The following is a 19270-nucleotide window of genomic DNA, read 5'->3' on the forward strand; positions in this document are numbered from 1 at the left end:
GCCCTGCCCCTACCTTCACCACTGTGCAAACGTGCCCCGTAGCGCGTTCTAAGTTGGGGGGGATTAAGTCCCCTTGCATACTGGGGGTCCCCAGGGCGGGCAAACTGGCCTACCAGGAACCTCAGTATGCGCCAGGGGGCTGCGTTGCAGAGAGGTGTAAAAAGGGTCATGGCCTCATTACACCCCTCTGCAACGCAGCCGCCTGGCGCGTTTGCAGAGGGGGAACTAATTCCCCTTGCATACTGGGGGTCCCTGGGGGCCAACTAGCCCACCATGAACCTCCAGTATGCGCCAGGGGGCTGCGTTGCAGAGAGGTGTAATGAGGCCACACCCCTTTTTACACCTCTCTGCAAAGCAGCCCCCTGGCCCATACTGGAGGCTCCTGGTGGTCTAGTTGGCCCCAAGGGACCCTCAGTATGCAAGGGTAATTAGTTTCCCCTCTGCAAAAGCGCCAGGGGGTGCGTTCGCAGAGAGGTGCAGGGAGGGGGCCTTTTAAGAAGGGGGGCTACCCTTCTTTTTTTTTGGCCCTGGGGACCCCATCACCCAGGGCCTGCCCGCAATTTTTAATTAAAAAAAAAAAAAATCAGGAAGGGGGATGCGTGGCCCCCCTCCCAAGGCCATACTCTGGGGCATGGGCCTTTTTAAAAAAAAATGTTTTAATTAGGAGGGGGGCTGCTTTGCCCCCCTCCTGTGGCCACGGGGACCCCATCCCCCGGGGCCGGCCATTTTTTTTTTGTAATTATTTTTGGGTGGAGGGGGGCCGCATGGCCCTCCTCCCGTGCCACTTCTTTCGGGGACACCATCCCCCGGGGCCTGGCCCTCCTCGTTGGGGGCCGTGGGGGGTGGTCCCCAAGCCCACCACGGTCCCTGCCAGAGCCAGCATTGCTTTTCTGCTTGGGGAGCAGCTACCATGCTGCTCCCCATGCAGAAAAGTAATCCGCTCCGATTTTTTAAAGAGAGAGCAGAGAGCAGGTTTCCTGCTCTCTCTTTCAAAAACCAAAGCACTTTGCTATGGCCCTACCATAGCAAACAGCAGTGTCCCGGGGGTAGGCACCCTGGGACACTGCAGGAGCCGGCCCTGGGAGGTTGCTGTTCCCAGGGCCATCAAGGGATCTAGGAGGGAGGCCGAGCGGCCCTCCTCTCAACAGTTAATACCCCCGGGGGGTGGTGGTCCCGGGGCTGGGGGGTCCATCACGGACCCCCCTATTTTGAATATTAGTGCCCCGGGGAGGTTGCGGTCTCTGGGGCTGCGGAGGCCTTGAACCCCCGCATACATTTCATGGAAGCCCTGGGGGTGGCGGTCCCCGGGCTGGGGGGCCCCTCTGGGCCCCCCATTATTACAAATAAAAAAAGCTCCATGGGTAGTGGTCATCGGGGCTGGGGGCGCCTCAGAGCCCCCCCTCCCTATTAAAATAAGCCTCGAGGGTGGTGGTGCCGGGGCTGGGGGGCCCCTCTGGGCCCCCTTTACAAAGTCAATTGCCCCCGGGATTTAGCTCCCCCCGGGGGCTAAAAAAAAAAATGTATGCAATTTTTTATTTTTTTTTTTTAATCAGCAGGGTACGCATACCACTTCCTGATTTGGAAAGTTGACAGACAGTTTACAGCCAATTAGCATGCAGCTCGTGCTCGTAATGGTACGCGTATAATCCTCGGACGGTACACTTACGGTACAACTTTGCAAATATATCTATGATTTTACTTTTGATTTACACCATTTAACAAAAAGCACAATCTACGAACCAAACTCTACCTTTTTGCCAAATTTGGTGTAATTCCATTCAGCAGTTCGGCTAAAGCGGTGTCTAATGGTCCCTACGGAAAATTGCATGGGGAAAACACGTTTAGGGACCCCCCTTTTTTTCTCGCCCCCGCTTCACTCACGAATCACCCCGAAACTTTCAGGGAAGGAGCGGAGTGCCCCATCTTCTTTGAGAATTTCGCGAAGATTCGTCAACCGGCGCCAAACTAATTCCAAATAGAATGTTGCGAATTTCCTATGGAAACCAGGTCCTAACTATATCTAATTACTGGCGACCGCCAGTAGGTAATACATACAAACACACACAGATTCACAGTACACGGTTAAGCCTTCTTATTGTATGTTTGCAAGATGTTTCAAAACTCTTATTTCACACAACAGCCTGTCCAACTAAGAATTGGTTCCCTTACTTCACACTGCTGAATTAATTTGCAGGATATTTAGCTTCCCTAAACAAATACAAAATTCAAATGGAAGTTATAACACTACAAATTAATCTCTTCCAATTGAGAGTACAAATGTTTAAAAAGCTTTCATAATGACACTGCTGCTCACAAAGCATTAACCAACAACCCAATAAGCTTAGCCTTGCACGTTCACCCATAAAGTAAGCATCTACCGATGAATCCTCCTCAATGTATGAAAATAAACATTTTAAAACGCACAACTCAGCCAGCAAAAAGTTACAATGTCCTATATTGCACGTTATTTTCTTTCTTTATATTGGTATTGCTAAATCTACAATACAGTGTCGATGTACTACAAAAGAAGAGTACATTTTAGAATGCATGTTTTTAATTCTATTAAAATGCATTTAAATGGAATTTTAACAATACACATGGATGCATAAAACACATTTTTATTAGCGCATTAACCCCAACAAAAACACAGTTTTTCTAACTATTGACAGACATAGCTGCAGCCTCAATCATACAAGAAATACTCAACGGCTAAAGCCCAAAAACTAGAGTACTAACGTTAATTTGTAATTCGGGGAGAATAAATAACAAGCAACATGTGTATTGTGGTCCCATATTGCCATCTCGGGATTCAGGGGACATTTATAAACCACTCAGCCTCGTGTTTAATAAATAAATAGAATCCCTCGATAGAAACCGAGGCCCATATTACCAGTTATCTCGTTAATGCGTGTGCATGTATGTATATAAAGTAAGGAACCGGAGATATCAGACCCCATTCGAAGCAGATGGGTCTTTCCGACAATGGTGTCCTGGGGCCTCGTACTGCACACACCCCAACTGAAAACGAAGTACCCTTTTTTATATGTGAAATCATTGTAATAGAGAGCACCCAGTATTGGGAGAATGATGTACAACAGAAGGCAAATGGTAAATGACTAAGGTATGGGAGAAAGAACAGAATTGTCAACATTACCTTATTCTGGGCATCAATGTGTGCGCCGTGCTCTAGAAGCTTTGCCGAGAAAGAGACACTTGGAATGAGGGCAGAAAAATGAAGGGCAGTGTTGCCATTGATGTCCATGAGATTTGGATCTGCATCATGTTCTAGCAGTATAGTTGCACAACTCTCCTGTTGGCACTGAACTGCCTGTAAATGGTACAGAAGAAAGAGAGGAGTTAACGCTCCGTTTCCTTTTTTCCCAGTCTTACGAATTTAGTGACTGGTACGGATTTCGTTTTAATACTAGTTAAGCAGATGTGAGACTAGAATAGATCTACAAAGGGCATAGCAAATCACCTGCAACTTCAGGTTACATTTTATTAGCACTTAAAAATTAATAAAAAACATTAAACATAACACATCAAAAATGAAGAATGCATCAATCGTAGACCATAGCATGGTAGGTGCAGCTATGTTAATGCACAGCATAGGAAATGGACTAAAACAATACGCATGGTCAATACACACCAAGGAGCAATGACAACATTGCTATGAGGTTCTGGAGTTCTTGACACTCATTCATTCTGTGCGTCATCATCCTCAGCATCAACTAAGCTGCACCGATAACTGCTAGGTATCCTCAGACCTGTATTTTCAGGCAAGACAACTAGTTAGAAGTCTCCCCTTGCTCTTTGACTTCGTGCATTTTCTGATTCACTGCTTACATTAGTGTGGATAAGAGAGAGTTTGAAAAAGGGTTGTTGAAGTTAAGGGCATAACATATTTCCAATAGGACTGCCAAAGCGTTACCTCAAAGGCCCACCCCCTAGATACGGTAGGCCACAATTGAACAGCAACAGGCACAACCCATTACAGATAAAGGGCGAATATATGGATATTTGGCGCACGTTGATAAAATGAGTAAGAACTTATAGCAGACCGCCTTGAAGATTTTCTTTGAAAAAGGCACACACCGAGCACCACAGTTTCAGAGGGATTTATCCCTGGAAGGATACTACAACACTCAATTTCATTACAAGAACGGAGGCTACATTATGCAATGTCTTTCATTGCAGTCTCCAAGCAGCCGCATATGTAATAATACAAAGGTTTCAGAAAAGAACATTGAAACAAGGTAAAAGGTATGACATGACAACAATCTTCCTCTTTTAAATGCGGCTCCGAGCAGATAAGTAATCTCTTTCCTCTTTGAATTACCTCTATTTTGATCATTAGTGGGTTGTTGGTGGCCTAATCCCCACCCTACCCCCTCCCCTCACCACACTGATCTCCAATTTATGGAGATCTCCCGCCCCCTCACCCCTGTATTCGGGAAAATTACCTTCACCGCTTTTGAATTGTGTATTTGTATAATTATATCCTAACATCTTTCTTTTACAGTGAAAAACGTAAGTATTCTTTAGTTCGAGTTATCCATTACCTTTTATTTCTGCTTATGCCCTTGCGCACATTTGCGCGCAAATGGTGCTCCGTTTACTCTCCCTCGCGCCCTAATGACTTCATTTCCTTGTCGTCGACAGCGTGGCATTTTTCGCCGCCCCTCACGCGCTTTCAAGTGCCCGAGCAGTTCATCCTGAAATCCTACCGGATTACCGGGACATGTAGCCTTCAATCGCTCTCCCGCGACGCGTCTTGGGCAATACTTGCGTCGCGATGGAGAGTAAAGGAATGCACCTTAGTAGCAGACACGCTTCGTGCCTTGCTGACTAAGGGGCTTTCCACTCCATGCTTGCAATCGTCGGTTGACGATCAGCTGTTTGCTCTCCGAGCCTCCGAAAGGACGCATTTCTTAAGAAAGGATCTCAGTTACCCCAAAAAATCGCTATTTACTCGATTAGATATAAAAAATAAAAAAAAGAAGGGGGAGGATAGCTCACCCCTATTATAATAACTTGATTGCATAAAAAATTAAAATAATAAAACGGTGGTGTAATTTTATCAAACATTAGCAGGGAATTCCCCCCCCCCTCCCCCCAAAAAAAGGAGGAAAAATATCGGACTCTGATTCAGAGCAGGCTAGCGCCTCCTTTCCAAGCTTTGACAAAGAAAGCTTTAGGTTAATGCTACAGAAAGAAATGAGGTCATGCATGTTAGAGTCCCTTGGACAGGTCATGCCCCACAAAAGACCTCTTCCTTCTCAAGAGGACGAATTTAATGGGGTGCCTGCTCATGATGATCTACACTTAAGGCAGTGGTTCCCAAACTTTTTTGACCTGTGGCTCCCCTGACCTAATCGGCAGTTGGTCGTGGCTCCCCACCATTTTTTTACCGTTGGTTGGTTGGTTGGTTGGTGGGTACCTCCTGTTATCTTCCTTAAAGTATTTGGGACGCAATGAAGGTATTATATTGGTTGGAATGCTTGAATTATTAATCTCATCCACTGGCAATCACTTTGGCTGCATCCCAATCCATCGTTTTTTTCCCCAACAGAGTGCCTGGTCCCAAACCCTTATTTATGCCAGCTGCTGCTTTCAGTACCTTTTGGTACTGAGACCCGCTCTGAGAAAATGGAACATTGAGTTTGGTCTGTCGTAATCAGTATCCCCAGCCTTATTTTTACACTAAAAAGGTCTGTCCTTCCATCTGTGTGCCCATCTATATCCAAACATATTCAACCATTTGCACACCTATCCACCATATATCCTTCCGTCCATCATTTCACTCATCCATCCCTCCATCCACCCTTTCACTCATCCATCCATTATTCATCTACCAACCCTTTCACCCCATCCATCTGTACAATCATCCATGCATCCACTCTTCCACCCAGCCATCCATTCACTTACTCATCCATCCACCCACTCATCCATCCACCCATTCACTTACTCATCCATTCACCCAGTCATTTATCCTTCCACCCGTTCACCCTTTCAGTCATTCATCCTCCCTTTCTCTCTCCATCCCCCTTTCACTTATCCATCCATCTACCCACCCATTTACTCATCCATTCATGAATCCATCCATGGATGTATGACATTACAATGCATGCTTTTACCACGCATGCTTTTACATCGCAAGTTTTACAATGCATGCCTTTACAACACACCCTTTCACTCATCCATCCATTATTCATCTACCCACCCTTTCACCACATCCATCTGTACAATCATCCATGCATCCACTCTTCCACCCAGCCATCCATTCACTTACTCATCCATCCACCTATTCACTTACTCATCCATTCACCCAGTCATTTATCCTTCCACCCATTCACCCTTTCATCCTCCCTTTCTCTCTCCATCCCCCTTTCACTTATCCATCCATCTACCCACCCATTTACTCATCCATTCATGAATCCATCCATGGATGTATGACATTACAACGCATGCTTTTACCACGCATGCTTTTACATCGCAACGCATAGCGCTTTGGGGTGCTGGATAGTGAATAGTTTAATTTACTATTCCAACTCCAGTCCCCGTGGATAGTAGGGAAGGTGTTGGATAGTAAATTAAAACTATTCCCTATCCTAGAGCGCCTCCCAGCGCAATGCGTTGTAATGGTTGCAAAATTTGCGAAGTAAAAGCATCGCGTGGTAAAAGTTGCGTTGTAAGTGATGTTTCCCTCCATCCATTGATCCTATTACTCATCCATTCTTTCACTCATCCAGCCATCCGTTCTCTCATGCATCCACCCTTTCACTTCACTCATCTATCCATCCTTTTGTCCATCTACCCCCTTTCACTAACTCATCAATCCTTACATTCACCCTTTCACTCATCCATCCATTCACCATTTCACTTATCAATTCATCCATCCACCCATTCACTTGCCCATCATCTACCCTTTCATTCATCCACCCATCCATCCTTTCACACACCCATCCACCAGTTCACTCGCCCATCAGCTGCCCTTTCACTCATCCATCCATACTTTCACACACCCATCCACACTTTTACCCATCCATCTACCCTTCCACCCATACATCTACCCTTCCACCCATACATCTATCCTTCTACCCATACATCCATCTATTTACCTTTTCTCTCATCCATACTTCCATTCATTCACCCATCCTTTCTTTCATTATCTAACCATTCCCCCTTTCATTCATGCATTCATCCTCTCAGTAATCCATCCAGCCAATCAGACATTCCTTCACTTATTTACTCACCCACCTTTTCACATTATGAGCTGAGCCTTTGTTTACAGAGTTGCAGGCAGAAGAGTCCCATCAAGAATGAACTACAGCAAGGGGTGGGGTGCGGTGGTGGAGAGTTCACTATGCCCCTGCACATAGGCAGACTGAAAACGTAGAAGTCATGCATGATGCACAGTGCCAGGATGTGAGGTTACTGTAACATGGTGTTGTTTCCAGGGCTTTAAGCGGTGTAAAAAAGCTGGGGGGGTCTCTTCAGTGTTTCACGTCATTAAGAGCGCAGCTTAAAACACCTAGGCTAAAAATCTGCGCTTAGCATAGTGTTCCGCCTCACTGGTCTTATGTTGTCTAGGTCATTGCATCCAGATATATAATACAGCAAGTATCATTACACCTCAACAAGCCAGGACTATTGGCTTTGTCAATGGTTGCTAGTTCCTTAAAAAAAAAAGGAGCAACCATGGCTTTGTTGAATACAATATTGAAAATACTTCAGTTCTAAAATGACAGGACAGTGAGAGAACGATAACATGTTCTTTTAAACTTATTTTACAGGCTTCTTTGAATGAAGTGATTTCTAACGTTGCAGCGTGGGCGTTTTACTTTTTATCATACAGAATGCCCTTCGGTACCCTGAGGCAGGAGGAGGCCGCCACATGGTGTCACACCCCCAGACTGCCCCATTGTCATTCAGTAAGTGGCAATCAGCGGCATACTGAATGACAATGGGCGGGAGGGGATGAACTTGTGCTCCTGGAGGAGTGCAAGGCGCCTCCAGCAGCAGGGGTGAGGCCTCTCACAGGGGAGCAGCGCTGCTCCCTGTGATGGCCAAAGTTACAGATAAAAGGCCCATGGAATTTAAGGATGGTTGGTCACCCTAGTGTGCGCGGCGCTCCTGGCACCTCATTACGGCGCACCGGGGCGCCGCGGCGCACAGTTTGGGAACCACAGACTTAAGGGGTAAACGAACTAAGAAATGTAATAATATTGAACTTCCTACCCCTACGAGCACTGGAGGTCCTAGCACCTCTTCAGATATGGGAGGTCTTAACACATCAAATCTAATTGGAGGTCCTCGCACCTCAATCCCGAAGGGTGTCCCTAGCGGACCAACAACTATGGGTGTCCATCGCGTCCCAAGTAACTCGGAAGCCCATAGCAGCACATTATCTCATAGTGCTCAACAGATCATGGGAGATGACCCCTCTTACCTCAACGATGAAATTTCAGATGTACAGGACGAGTAAATCCTGGATCTAGACGATGACCTCTTCAACACCGAGGATGAGCCCCCTGCATCCTCCAAAGACAATATTCTAGACCCCTTAGGGGAAGAGATGTTTTCTCCCTTAAACTTAAAACATCCCAGATCTTCACAATGGTCACCACAGGATCATGTTTCAAAATGTATTAAAAAGTGGATTTGTAATCCCCTAGAAAGGGAGAATAGAAATATTCTTAGAGCCGAATGCTCAAGGACTTCAATCGAAGAGAAGACCTGTCAAACTCCCAATCTAAACCCTGAGCTTATAAAATTTCTTTTTAAGCTAGGTCGTGATCCTAGAAAGGGGATAGAAAAATCATTCAAAGGTTGCCAGGACCGTCTTTTAGATGTCCTTGGCACCCTTAATAGAATCCTCGACTCTGCAGAAGAAAGCCACCTCCATGGTACGCCTCTTAATACCGATCTTGTCAGAGGTTGGAGCCAAAGAGCCCTTATACTCTTGAGCAACGCTAACGCGAGCATCAATGCTGAAAGGCGTAGACTAATTCTCTACAAGCTCAACCCCAAGCTTTCAGGTATGGCCTACAAAGAGCCATCTTCAAATCCTAAAGGCCTCTTTTTCGGAGAAGAACTCATCAAGTCGCTTGGGAAATATGTTTCAACTTTTACGGCCCTTGATAAGGCTCAACAGAATATGAAAAGAGTCTTTAACAGTAACCTTTTTGGAAGGGCTTGGAGAAGGGGCCTTTCTTCTGGCCGATTTAACCAGAGGCCCTATCAGAGGTCCCATGGCTTGGACGGGGATACCAACAATTTAACACTCCTACCTTGTACCCCCAGCGGGGGAGAGGAAACCGCTCAAGAGGATCAAGATCTTGTGGTTCATTCAACTCCAATCCACCAAGTAAGTCTTCCTCTCTTACCCCCTCCCCTTCTATCCCCTTAAAGGTGGGAGGAAGACTCAAACTCTTTTTCCAAAATTGGAAGCTAATAACTCAAGATCCATGGGTCCTGAACACCGTCAAGGGATTTATGATAGACTTCGTTCAAGTTCCCTTCCAAACCTCCTTCCCAAGAGACATGCCTATCTCCTTGAAAAGGAAAAAATAGTAGAAGAGGAGATATCCTCTATGCTCCAAAAAGGTGCAATAATAGAGGTTCCCTTGGATTCTTTAACATTTATAAGTACATTATTCCTCGTAGAGAAAAATGTGAAAGATTGGAGACCTGTAATAAATTTGAAAAATCTCAACAAAGCTTTAATCTACAGGCATTTCAAGATGGAGGGTATCCACCTCCTGAGAGACCTTCTCTTGAAAGAAGACTGATTGGTCAAACTAGATTTAAAGGACACATATTTCACAATTCCTATGGCCGTGATCCACCAGCCTTTTCTCCAATTTATGTGTAAAAATCATCTTTACCACTTCCAGGCACTTCCTTTCGGTCTTTCTTCTATCCCATGGTGCTTTACCAAGGTCATGAGGGCGGTCGCATCTTTTCTGAGGGAACGAGGTATTCGCCTCATCATTTATCTCGACGACATTCTGATAATGTCTCAAGACCTTCAACAAATTCTCCTAGATCTGGAAACCGTAATGAATCTTCTAGAAAGTCCAGGATTCATTATCAACAAAGAAAAGTCTATCCTGACTCTCTCGAAATCACTGGAGTTTCCCGGTTTCACCCTGGATACCTCCAAGTGTCTCCTTCTTCTACCTTCCACCAAAATATCAAAGATCAAGAAAGAGATAAGGCATGTCTTAAAACAAAAGGATCTTCCAATGAGGGAACTAGCCAGACTCTTAGGTCTTCTCTCTTTTTCTATTCAAGAGATTTTTCCAGGTCCTCTGAATTATCAGGCCTTACAAAGGATAAAAGGAAGAGCTCTAAGATCCGGTCTCTGGTACGAAGATCGCATTACGCTGGACCAGGATGCCAAATCAGAACTAATCTGGAGGCTAGACAACCTAGAAGCGTGGAATGGAAAAGCAATCTTCGGTTCAGAACTGGATTTTGTTTTGGAATCAGATGCTTCCCTTCACGATTGGAGTGCATGCCTTTTGGACCAGAACACAGGAGGGATCTGGTCTCAAGAGGAATCATCTCACCACATAAATTTTCTGGAACTTACGGCTGGCCTTTATGCTCTTATGAGCTTCAAACATTCCCTCCAGGGGAGGTCGGTCATTTTAAAGATGGACAATATGTCCGCGGCGGCTTACATCAATCGTTTGGGAGGTACCAAATCTGCCGATCTCTCCAATCTAGAGACTCTGGATGTTCTCTCTAGCACACAAAATTGCCCTCAGAGCGGAATACTTCCCAGGGAAATCGAACATCTCTGCCGATTGGAATTCCAGATTCCTATTGGATCACAGCGACTGGAAGCTCAACGTCTCTGTTTTACGGTCTTTATGCACATCTATACTGTGATGCTTGCACCTGAAGATCGCCTCTCCAAAAGAGCAAAAAGCTGGCACAAAAAGTCAAGGAGAGAGCAGATAACCCTACAACCAAATCGTACCCAAAGAAATGGAGAGGATTATAAGGCAACAGTTACAAGTTATCCACGTCCTGCAATATTGCTAAAGTGTCTTTATGCACATCTATACTGTGATGCTTGCACCTGAAGATCGCAACCAAAAACTTGAGTTTATGAGTATAAATCTACACAGTAAAGGTAGCATAGAATAACATGGTAAAACCCTCGGCAAACCCCAAAGTCAAATTAACACAGCACTACAAAATGCAAACTGAACTCTTCTAAGCGAAATACTTTCTCAGTCTTACAAGCAACAAAATTCAAAGAGAATACTGAATGGTCTCCATATGTGTTTTGAAGGTGTTAAGTGGATTTGATGTATACTAATAGGGTCTGTGTTGATTTATTTGCTGTGTTCACTTAGCACTTGACTTCCAAGTGAGATGTTGAAAAGAATTTGTTTTTTTTGCTTCTTTCTAGCAAGTAGAATGGCGTTTTATTTTAGGTGTATAAAACTGTCATATGTCTCATGTTCTCACCTCTGCTTCAGCGGATGGGGAATTTCAACATTAATTTCCTTTAGTGTCCTATATGTCCGGCGGAAGCAGGTACAAGGTAAAGATTTTTTTACACAATGCCTTTGATAATAGTTTGGTTCCTGCAGCATCAAGTTACACAAAGTAACACACACTAGCATTTACGAATGCTTTAACTGAAAGCGATGTGTTCAGCTAGATGCTACAATCCTTTCCAGCTCATTATAAAAGCGATCAAGAGGAAGGTATGCATGTTCTACATAATTAGGGAGGGGCACCAGAGAAACCAGATACTGGAGGCATGCTGTTTATTAGGGAATTTGCCAAAAGACCCTCTGAGGATTTATGGGAAGCAATACTGTAATAGACAGCATTATAATACGAGGTCTTGAGGGAAGCTGGAAATATGGTAGCCCAAGCATGGATGTACAATGCTTGGTGGGGGTGGCGTTTAATGACGGATAGCATTCATGATAGCTGAATTATGTATTTATCATCAGGATCAAAGTCACGATTCCCATAATTTATATTAGACTTGTTAGAAGTTGGTTCTGAAACAACGTCCGCCCAGATTTTTCGCTTTTTGAGCACCTAATTATTGAGCTTTTACTGTGGGGGAGCCTCATTAGTTGGGACTCACCAACAGGGACCTCATAATGAAAGAGACTGCATGGGGATTTTACTGGTGTCCCCTTGGCTTGACCAGGCTGCTGCGTAGCAGATGGAGAACAAAACACCGGACTGGTTACATGCAGACACATGTATCCATGTGTGTGCACATGTGTACGGCTGCGGAGGGGAGATTCCTGGCATGCCCAGTCCAAGAGCAGCTACAAAGTGAATGGTGTGGCAGGACTTATGCAGAATTGGGTGGTGACATGGAATAGGCTTTATACACTGGAAAAAAACATACCAGGGAAAGTCAGTGTGTTTTACTGTTTTTCACTTCATTATTTCCCTATGGGGATGTGGAGCCCATGGTCTAGATTAACTTTCCTAAGGCCTACAGATACCAGACACGTACTAAAGTCCACTGCAACAGAGGTGAGAAGAAGTATTCTACAGAGTCCAAAGTCATATTTGTACTGCTTTTGGATCATCCAGAAATGTAATATTTCTCTGAGTCAACCGTAACCAGGGCCTGGCTGAGGGCTGACCTCAGGGGGCTGGATTGATAACCTTTCTTCCACAAGCTAAGGCCTCCTTTCCAAGGAAGAGAAGATGGGTGGAGCTACAGGCTCATCCATCAGCAGCTATGACTGGGTGCCAGGCTCCAGGCTGCACCAGGGAGAAGGCAGCCCTGCGGGGGAAGGGGCTTTTTCGGAGACCATGTGGCCGGAGACCCTGGACGACAACATCTTAAAACAACCCAGAGGCCTGGGAAGGAAGCAGGGAGCAGGGGCAGAGAAGTTATGTGTTGCTGTGTGATAGCACCCTCCTCAACTTCTTAAAGCACAAGTTACTTACCTTCGGTAACGATATATCTGTGAGAAACATTAGTTAGTGTTAGATTCCTTACCTTAGAATATCCCCAAGCGTTGGACTGGATCCGGAAGTTTTCGTCAGCAGTACCCCTGCGCGTCGGTAGGCGCAGTCTGCGGCTCCGCGTCAGTCGTCGTGATCGCCGGAATGACGTCAGAGTACTTAGACGCCGCCCTCGCGCGCTGACGTCAGTTCTGTACATAGCTGTCCGCGCCAGGAATGCATGCAAGAAACCGAAACCGGTGTCATGAAACTAGGGTCCTCAAAGGGAGATACCTTAACCCTAGATATCGGTTCGCACAACGGGGAGGATGGGTGGGACGGTAAGGAATCTAACACTAACTAATGTTTCTTACAGATATATGGCAATCCCAGGTAAGTAACTTGTGCATCTGAAAGAAACACGTTCGTGTTAGATTCCTTACCTTAGAATAGATACCCCAGTAATACCAGCCCCGGAGGTGGGTCTACAAACCAAGATCACACCAGGAAGTCCTGGAGAACGGAACTGCCCAAAAAACCATCTCTCCGGACTTGGCTGGAACACCAGGGCATCACCTTGGTGGTTCAACACCTGGCAGGTTCCCTGAATGCCAGGGCAGACAAACTCAGCCGCCGGTGCATGATGGATCACGAATGGCGCCTGAACTCAGTAGTGCTTGGCAAACATGTGCAGCGAGGCCCACGTGGCTGCCTGACAGATGTCCTGCAAGGGGACTCCCCGACCCAGGGCAGTAGTAGCCGCCGTGGCGTGAGTGGAATGGGCGCGTAGCCCCAAAGGAGGCTCCTCCTTTGCCAAGGAATAACAGACCTTGATGCACAAAACGGCCCACCGAGAGATAGTCTGCTTGTGCACCGCCCGTCCCTTCTTAGCGCCCACGTAGCCAACAAAGAGTTGGTCGTTTACCCGGAACTGTCGTGTGCGGTCTAGGTAAAAAGAGAGCGCACGTTTTGGGTCCAGACGATGGAGCTTCTCTACCTCTTTCGAGGGATGCGGAGGCGGAAAGAAGGAGGCAAGGTAATGGACTGCCAGATGTGAAAGGCGGTAACCACCTTGAGCAGGAAAGAAGGACGAGTCCTCAGAACAACTTTGTCCGGATGGACAGAGAGGAAAGGAGACTTAGGCTAAAGTGCCTGGAGCTCACTCACTCTTCTGGCAGAGGTGATGGCGACCAGGAAAGCAGTTTTGAGAGTCAGAAGACGGAGAGGGCAATTATGAAGTGGCTCAAAGGGAGAGCATATCCGATAAGTAAGAACCAAGTTCAAGTCCCACTGAGGCATCACAAAAGGAACAGTAGGGAACATGTGTGTGATGCCCTTCAAGAATCTATTCACAACAGGGGACTTGAAAAGAGAAGGCTGATCAGGAAGCCTCAAGAAGGCTGAAATGGCCGAGAGATAGCCTTTGAAAGTGCCCAGAGCCAAGTCCTGCTGAGCAAGAGAAAGAAGAAAGAGAAGAACCACTGAAAGAGGGTCAGAGAGTGGATCCACAGACTTTGCTGTGCACCATGCCACAAATTTGTTCCACCTGCAGGCTTTTATAGTTTTTGTGGAGGAACGCCTAGCTGCCAGAATCACATCACAGACTTCAGGAGGCAAGTCAAATGGCCTCAACTGTCGCCGCTCAATCTCCACGCATGTAGGTGGAGACTGGACAGGTTCGGGTGGAGGACAGTCCCCTGCTGCTGCGACAGAAGGTACTTCTGAAGAGGCAGACGAAACGGGGGATCGATTGACATACTGAGTAGCTCTGGATACCAGTACCTTTGTGCTCAATCTGGAGCCACAAGGATGACCTGGGCCCGGTCGCGCCTGATCTTCTTCAGCACTCTGGGCAGAAGCGGTATAGGCGGAAAGGCGTACAACAGAACGCAGCTCCACTCGTGAAGAAAAGCGTCTCGGAGCGAGTGCTGTCTTGGAAATTCCAACGCGCAGAACTGATGACATTGCACGTTGTCTTCTGTGGCAAATAGATCTAACCAAGGCTCGCCCCACTGCTGAAAGAGACTGTGCGCCACGTCCGAGTTCAGGCGCCATTCGTGATCCATCATGCAACGGCGGCTGAGTTCGTCCGCCCTGGCGTTCAGGGAACCTAACAGGTGTTGAACCACCAAGGTAATGCCCTGGTGTTCCAGCCATGTCCAGAGGCCCAGAGCCTCCTGACTAAGGGTCCACAAACCCACCCCGCCCTGTTTGTTGCAGTACCACATGGCAGTGGTGTTGTCCGTGAACATCTGCACTACCCTTCCCCGGACAGAAGGAAGGAATGCCTTCAGTGCAAGTCAGATCGCCCGCAGCTCCAGAAGGTTGATATGGAGCCGGGACTCCGCCAGAGACCAGAGGCCTCTGATCTCCGCCTCTCGCACGTGGCCCCTCCCAACCCAGGAGGGACGCATTTGTCACCACTGTGTGCTCTGGTTGTGGATGGGAGAGGGATCTGCCACTGACCCAATCGCGGTCAATGAGCCACCACTGCAACCGACTCGCTGTGCCCTCCGAGAACAGGACGTGGTCGGACAGGTTGCCCTGATGCTGTCCCCACTGGAACTTCAGGTCCCACTGCAGAGCCCGCATCCGCCACCTGGCGTGATGTACCAGCAGGATGCAGGAGGCCATCAGCCCAAGGAGCTGTAGCGTCAGCCTGACTCAAACTCGGAATAAAGGCTGAAAGATCGGAATTAGAGCCTAAATATCCAGAACCCGCTGTTCAGAAGGATAAACCCAAAACTGTGCAGAGTCCAGAACGCACCAATGAGGTGTGACTTCGGCACGTTGATGGAGAACCCCAGCGAGTGCAGGAGATCGGCCGTAGTCTGGAGGTGGGAGACGACTGTTTGGGGCGAGCCGGCCTTCAACAATTCGTCGAGATAGGAGAAGACTGGAACCCCAGATCTGCGCAGATGAGCTGCGACCACCGCCATCACTTTCGTAAACACCCTAGGGGCACTGGTGAGGCCCAAGGGGAGCACGGTAAACTGAAAGTGCTTGTGGCCTATCGCGAACCACAGGTAGCGCCGGTGTGCCGGCAGGACGGGGATATGGAAATAAGCGTCCGGCAAGTCCAACGCTACCATCCAGTCTACAGGGTCTAGGGCAGCCAGGACCGGACCTAAAGTCAACATCTTGAACTTCTCTTTCCGGAGGCAGCCGTTGACGCTCCTGCAGTCCAAGATAGGGCACAGGCCCCCTTTGCCCTTCTTGGGAACCAGAAAGTAGTGGGAATAACAACCCCGTCCTACTTCTGGCCCAGGAACCCGCTTGATGGCCCCCTTGGCCAAGAGGGCCGTAACTTCCTCCAGCAGAAATCGCAAGTGATCCCCCGACATGCAGTGGTACTGCGGTGGCATGGCTGAAGGGGTCTCCTCAATGGGGAGGGAGTAGCCCCTTCGCACGATTTGCAGTACCCACCTGTCCAAAGTGATGGTACGCCAGTGGAGTAGGTGATGGCGAACCCTGCCTCCCACTGTCGTTGAATGGGCCTGAAAGGTCGGACTAGGAAGGCTTTGAGGCGGATGCTGCGGGAGCGGATATGGACTGACCTGGCCTCTGTCCCCCTGCGGCACCACGGCGGCCACCACATTCGCGACCACTTGAGGTTGGTTCTGCAGCCTGTGGCTGGACGGACGTGTGGGGGCGCCCCTTCCTTGGCCAAGAAAGGGACGAAAAGCAGAAGTTTGCTGGCGCTGGCCCGACAGGCCCAAGTACTTGGCCGTAGCCCTGGAGTCCTTGAAACGCTCAAGCGCACTGTATGCTTTGTCGCCAAACAGGCGACAGCCATCAAAGGACATGTCCATGAGTGTGTTCTGGACATCCCCCGAAAAATTGGCGGACCTCAACCAGGCGTGGCAACGGATCACCACCATCGTGGAAATCGTGATATCACGTCCACATCGGATGGAATACCGTGCTGCATCCCGCCCCTCAGTAAGAGCCTGGGTGAGCCGTGTCTGGGCCTCCTTCAGACACTGAGGCAGTACGTCCGCCTCCGTATCCCACAGAGAGTGGGTGTAACGGCCCAAAAGGCATGCAGTGTTAATGGACCGCAATCCTAAGCTGACCGAGGAGAACAGTTTCTTCCCAAACTGATCAAGCCTTTTGGATTCCCGATCCAGGGGAACGGTTGGGAATGTGGTCTGGGACGTGGAGGCCTGGATAACCAGACTCTCGGGGTGGGTGGACAGAAAGCAGGAGTCGTCCTGAGCCGGGCGGTGGCGTCGGGCCACCTTCCGATCCACAGGGGGCACTGTGGAGGGCCTCGACCAAGTGCCCATCAGAAGGTCCGCGAGGGCCTCATTGAACGCCAGCAGAGGCTCCGAGGAGCTTACTGGCGGTTGATGCACCTCAGTGAGGAATTTAGTCCTCACGGCCGCAGCAGGGAGCTCAAGTGCCAAGGCCTTGGTCGCCCTGCGCAACACCACAGCATATGTAGCCCCCTCCTCCATAGCCACGGAAGGAGGAGAGAGAAAACCAATGTCAGCCGATGTGTCAAGACCACTGGCATCCCCCATCTCATCTGCCCAGTCCTGACTTAACTGGCACGGCTGTGCCAGAGGGTCCTCAGACCTCTCCCAGTCCTCCACTCCATCAGTGTCCTGATAAACATTCATAAAGGACGGAGCCGGGTCATAGGTGAAGAGCTCACCCATCGACGCCGGAGACGGTGCTGAGCGGCGCCGTCCCGACGTCGGACCCGGACCGGGCCTGAAACCAGGGGCGTTGTCGTCCGAGGACGGCACCAGGAGTGGCACCATAGGGGTCGGCGCTAGCAGATAAGTCGTGAGGTCGACTGGCGTCGACCGGGCTCCAGGCCTGGATCCGGGGGGGTCCTGCGGCGCCGGGACAGAAGGTGCCGATGACGCCAGGGCCGAAGCCGCCGGCACTCTAGGACCCCCAGTCAGACCAGCGGGGCCCGAAGGTGCACCGGCAGGCCTGGACGGCGGAAAGAGACCTCATGGCCAGGAGGAAATCTCGAATCTCGCCCTGAGTCGCATTAAGCCCAGGGACCGGAGGGTGTGGAGCTGGACGAGACTCCTGCAGCTCCGGCGGAGTAGGTGGTGCCAGCCGAACCCTCGGCCGAGTCGCGGGAGGGGAGTCAGAAGAGCAATGTCGCCTTCTTCTTTCCATGCCTCGACTTACCTGAATGTGAGGACTTGGGGGCCCAACGAGCGGTGATGGCAGCGGCTCCGCAACCGGTCCCTCTGCTTCCTCCTCGACTGGGACCTCGAGAAGCTTACGGGACCGCTTCCGCCTAGCTTTCGAAGTCAAGGCCCGGCAGTCGGGGCACGACTTATCGTTGTGGTCAGTCCCTAAACCGTAGAGACACCGGCGGTGGGGGGGTCGGTAACCGACATCAGTCGGTACAGGCGTCACATGGCTTGAAACCAGGCATCCCTACCGGCACCAGGAGTCGAAGTCGACTTGAAAAGGATAGTCAAAAAGACCAAAAAGTTAGTCAAAAAGTGACTATGGGTACTAGCTCTTCCTGGATCTGCGCTTGCTGGCGCGGAAAAAAGAACAGACGGAAGCACGCGAGGACGGCGTCGAAGTACTACGATGACGACATCCCGGCGATCACGACGAACATGCACAGGAAGAGGAGCTCTCTCTGGGGTGTGGTCCGCTGAGGCAGAAGGTGCTGGAGCCTGGCGCAATGGGCAGGTGGAAGGAGGAACCCCTTGACTGCCCCAGGACCCAGAACAGCGCCAGGAGAAGAGTCCAGGACCAGAGCGCAGAAGCAGGGGCCTCTGCGCAGAGAGAAGAGAGGGCCAGGAGGAGAGCTGGCGAAAGGCTGGTGCACGGAGCCAGTGAAGACAGTTTGCTTTTGAATCCACCCTCTGTGTGACCAGGATGGCAAAGGAAAGTGCTTCCAGTGGCTGGGGAGCGCCACCAGGAGCAAGAAGAGGCCAAGATCACCAAGATCGGACCCCTGGGGGCTGAGATATGCCCCCCAGAAGGTAGGCGACTTTTGACCTCTGCCATGACAGACGACGAAGCGCTTGCGGCTCCGCCGCCGGTCCAAGATGAAGCCCCGGGATAAGGTCCCGGGGCTGCACCCACAAGAAGCAAAGCCAGGGATCGCCGTCGCGCTCCCGGTGAAGCTGGTAAATAGGGGTGCCAGGAGCCCACCCTGGCCCCCGAGAAGAACTGGAGCAGGGGAGTGCCATCACGCCCCGATGGGAAAAGTGCCAGGAGCCCGGGATCCCAAATCCAGGCCCTGTGTGCTGCAGAAGAGGGGACGCACCGTTGTGCAAACCCCCTCGCTGGAGAAGTCGTAGCCGGGGAGCGCCGTCGTGCCCCGCAT

General features: G+C 49.3%; 1 protein-coding gene across 1 annotated transcript in view; it reads right to left on the reverse strand.

Moving 5' to 3' along the window:
- Nucleotides 1-19270, reverse strand: part of ANKRD26 (ankyrin repeat domain 26) — a 969942-nt gene that overhangs the window by 860409 nt on the left and 90263 nt on the right. The window contains exon 3 of the mRNA XM_086919420.1: nucleotides 3155-3328. Within this exon, the coding sequence (XP_086775546.1) occupies nucleotides 3155-3328 (174 nt within the window). The remainder of the gene's footprint in view (nucleotides 1-3154; nucleotides 3329-19270) is intronic.

This window comes from Lissotriton vulgaris, chromosome 1_1 (assembly GCF_964263255.1).
Source record: "Lissotriton vulgaris chromosome 1_1, aLisVul1.2, whole genome shotgun sequence".
Lineage (NCBI taxonomy): Eukaryota > Metazoa > Chordata > Amphibia > Caudata > Salamandridae > Lissotriton > Lissotriton vulgaris.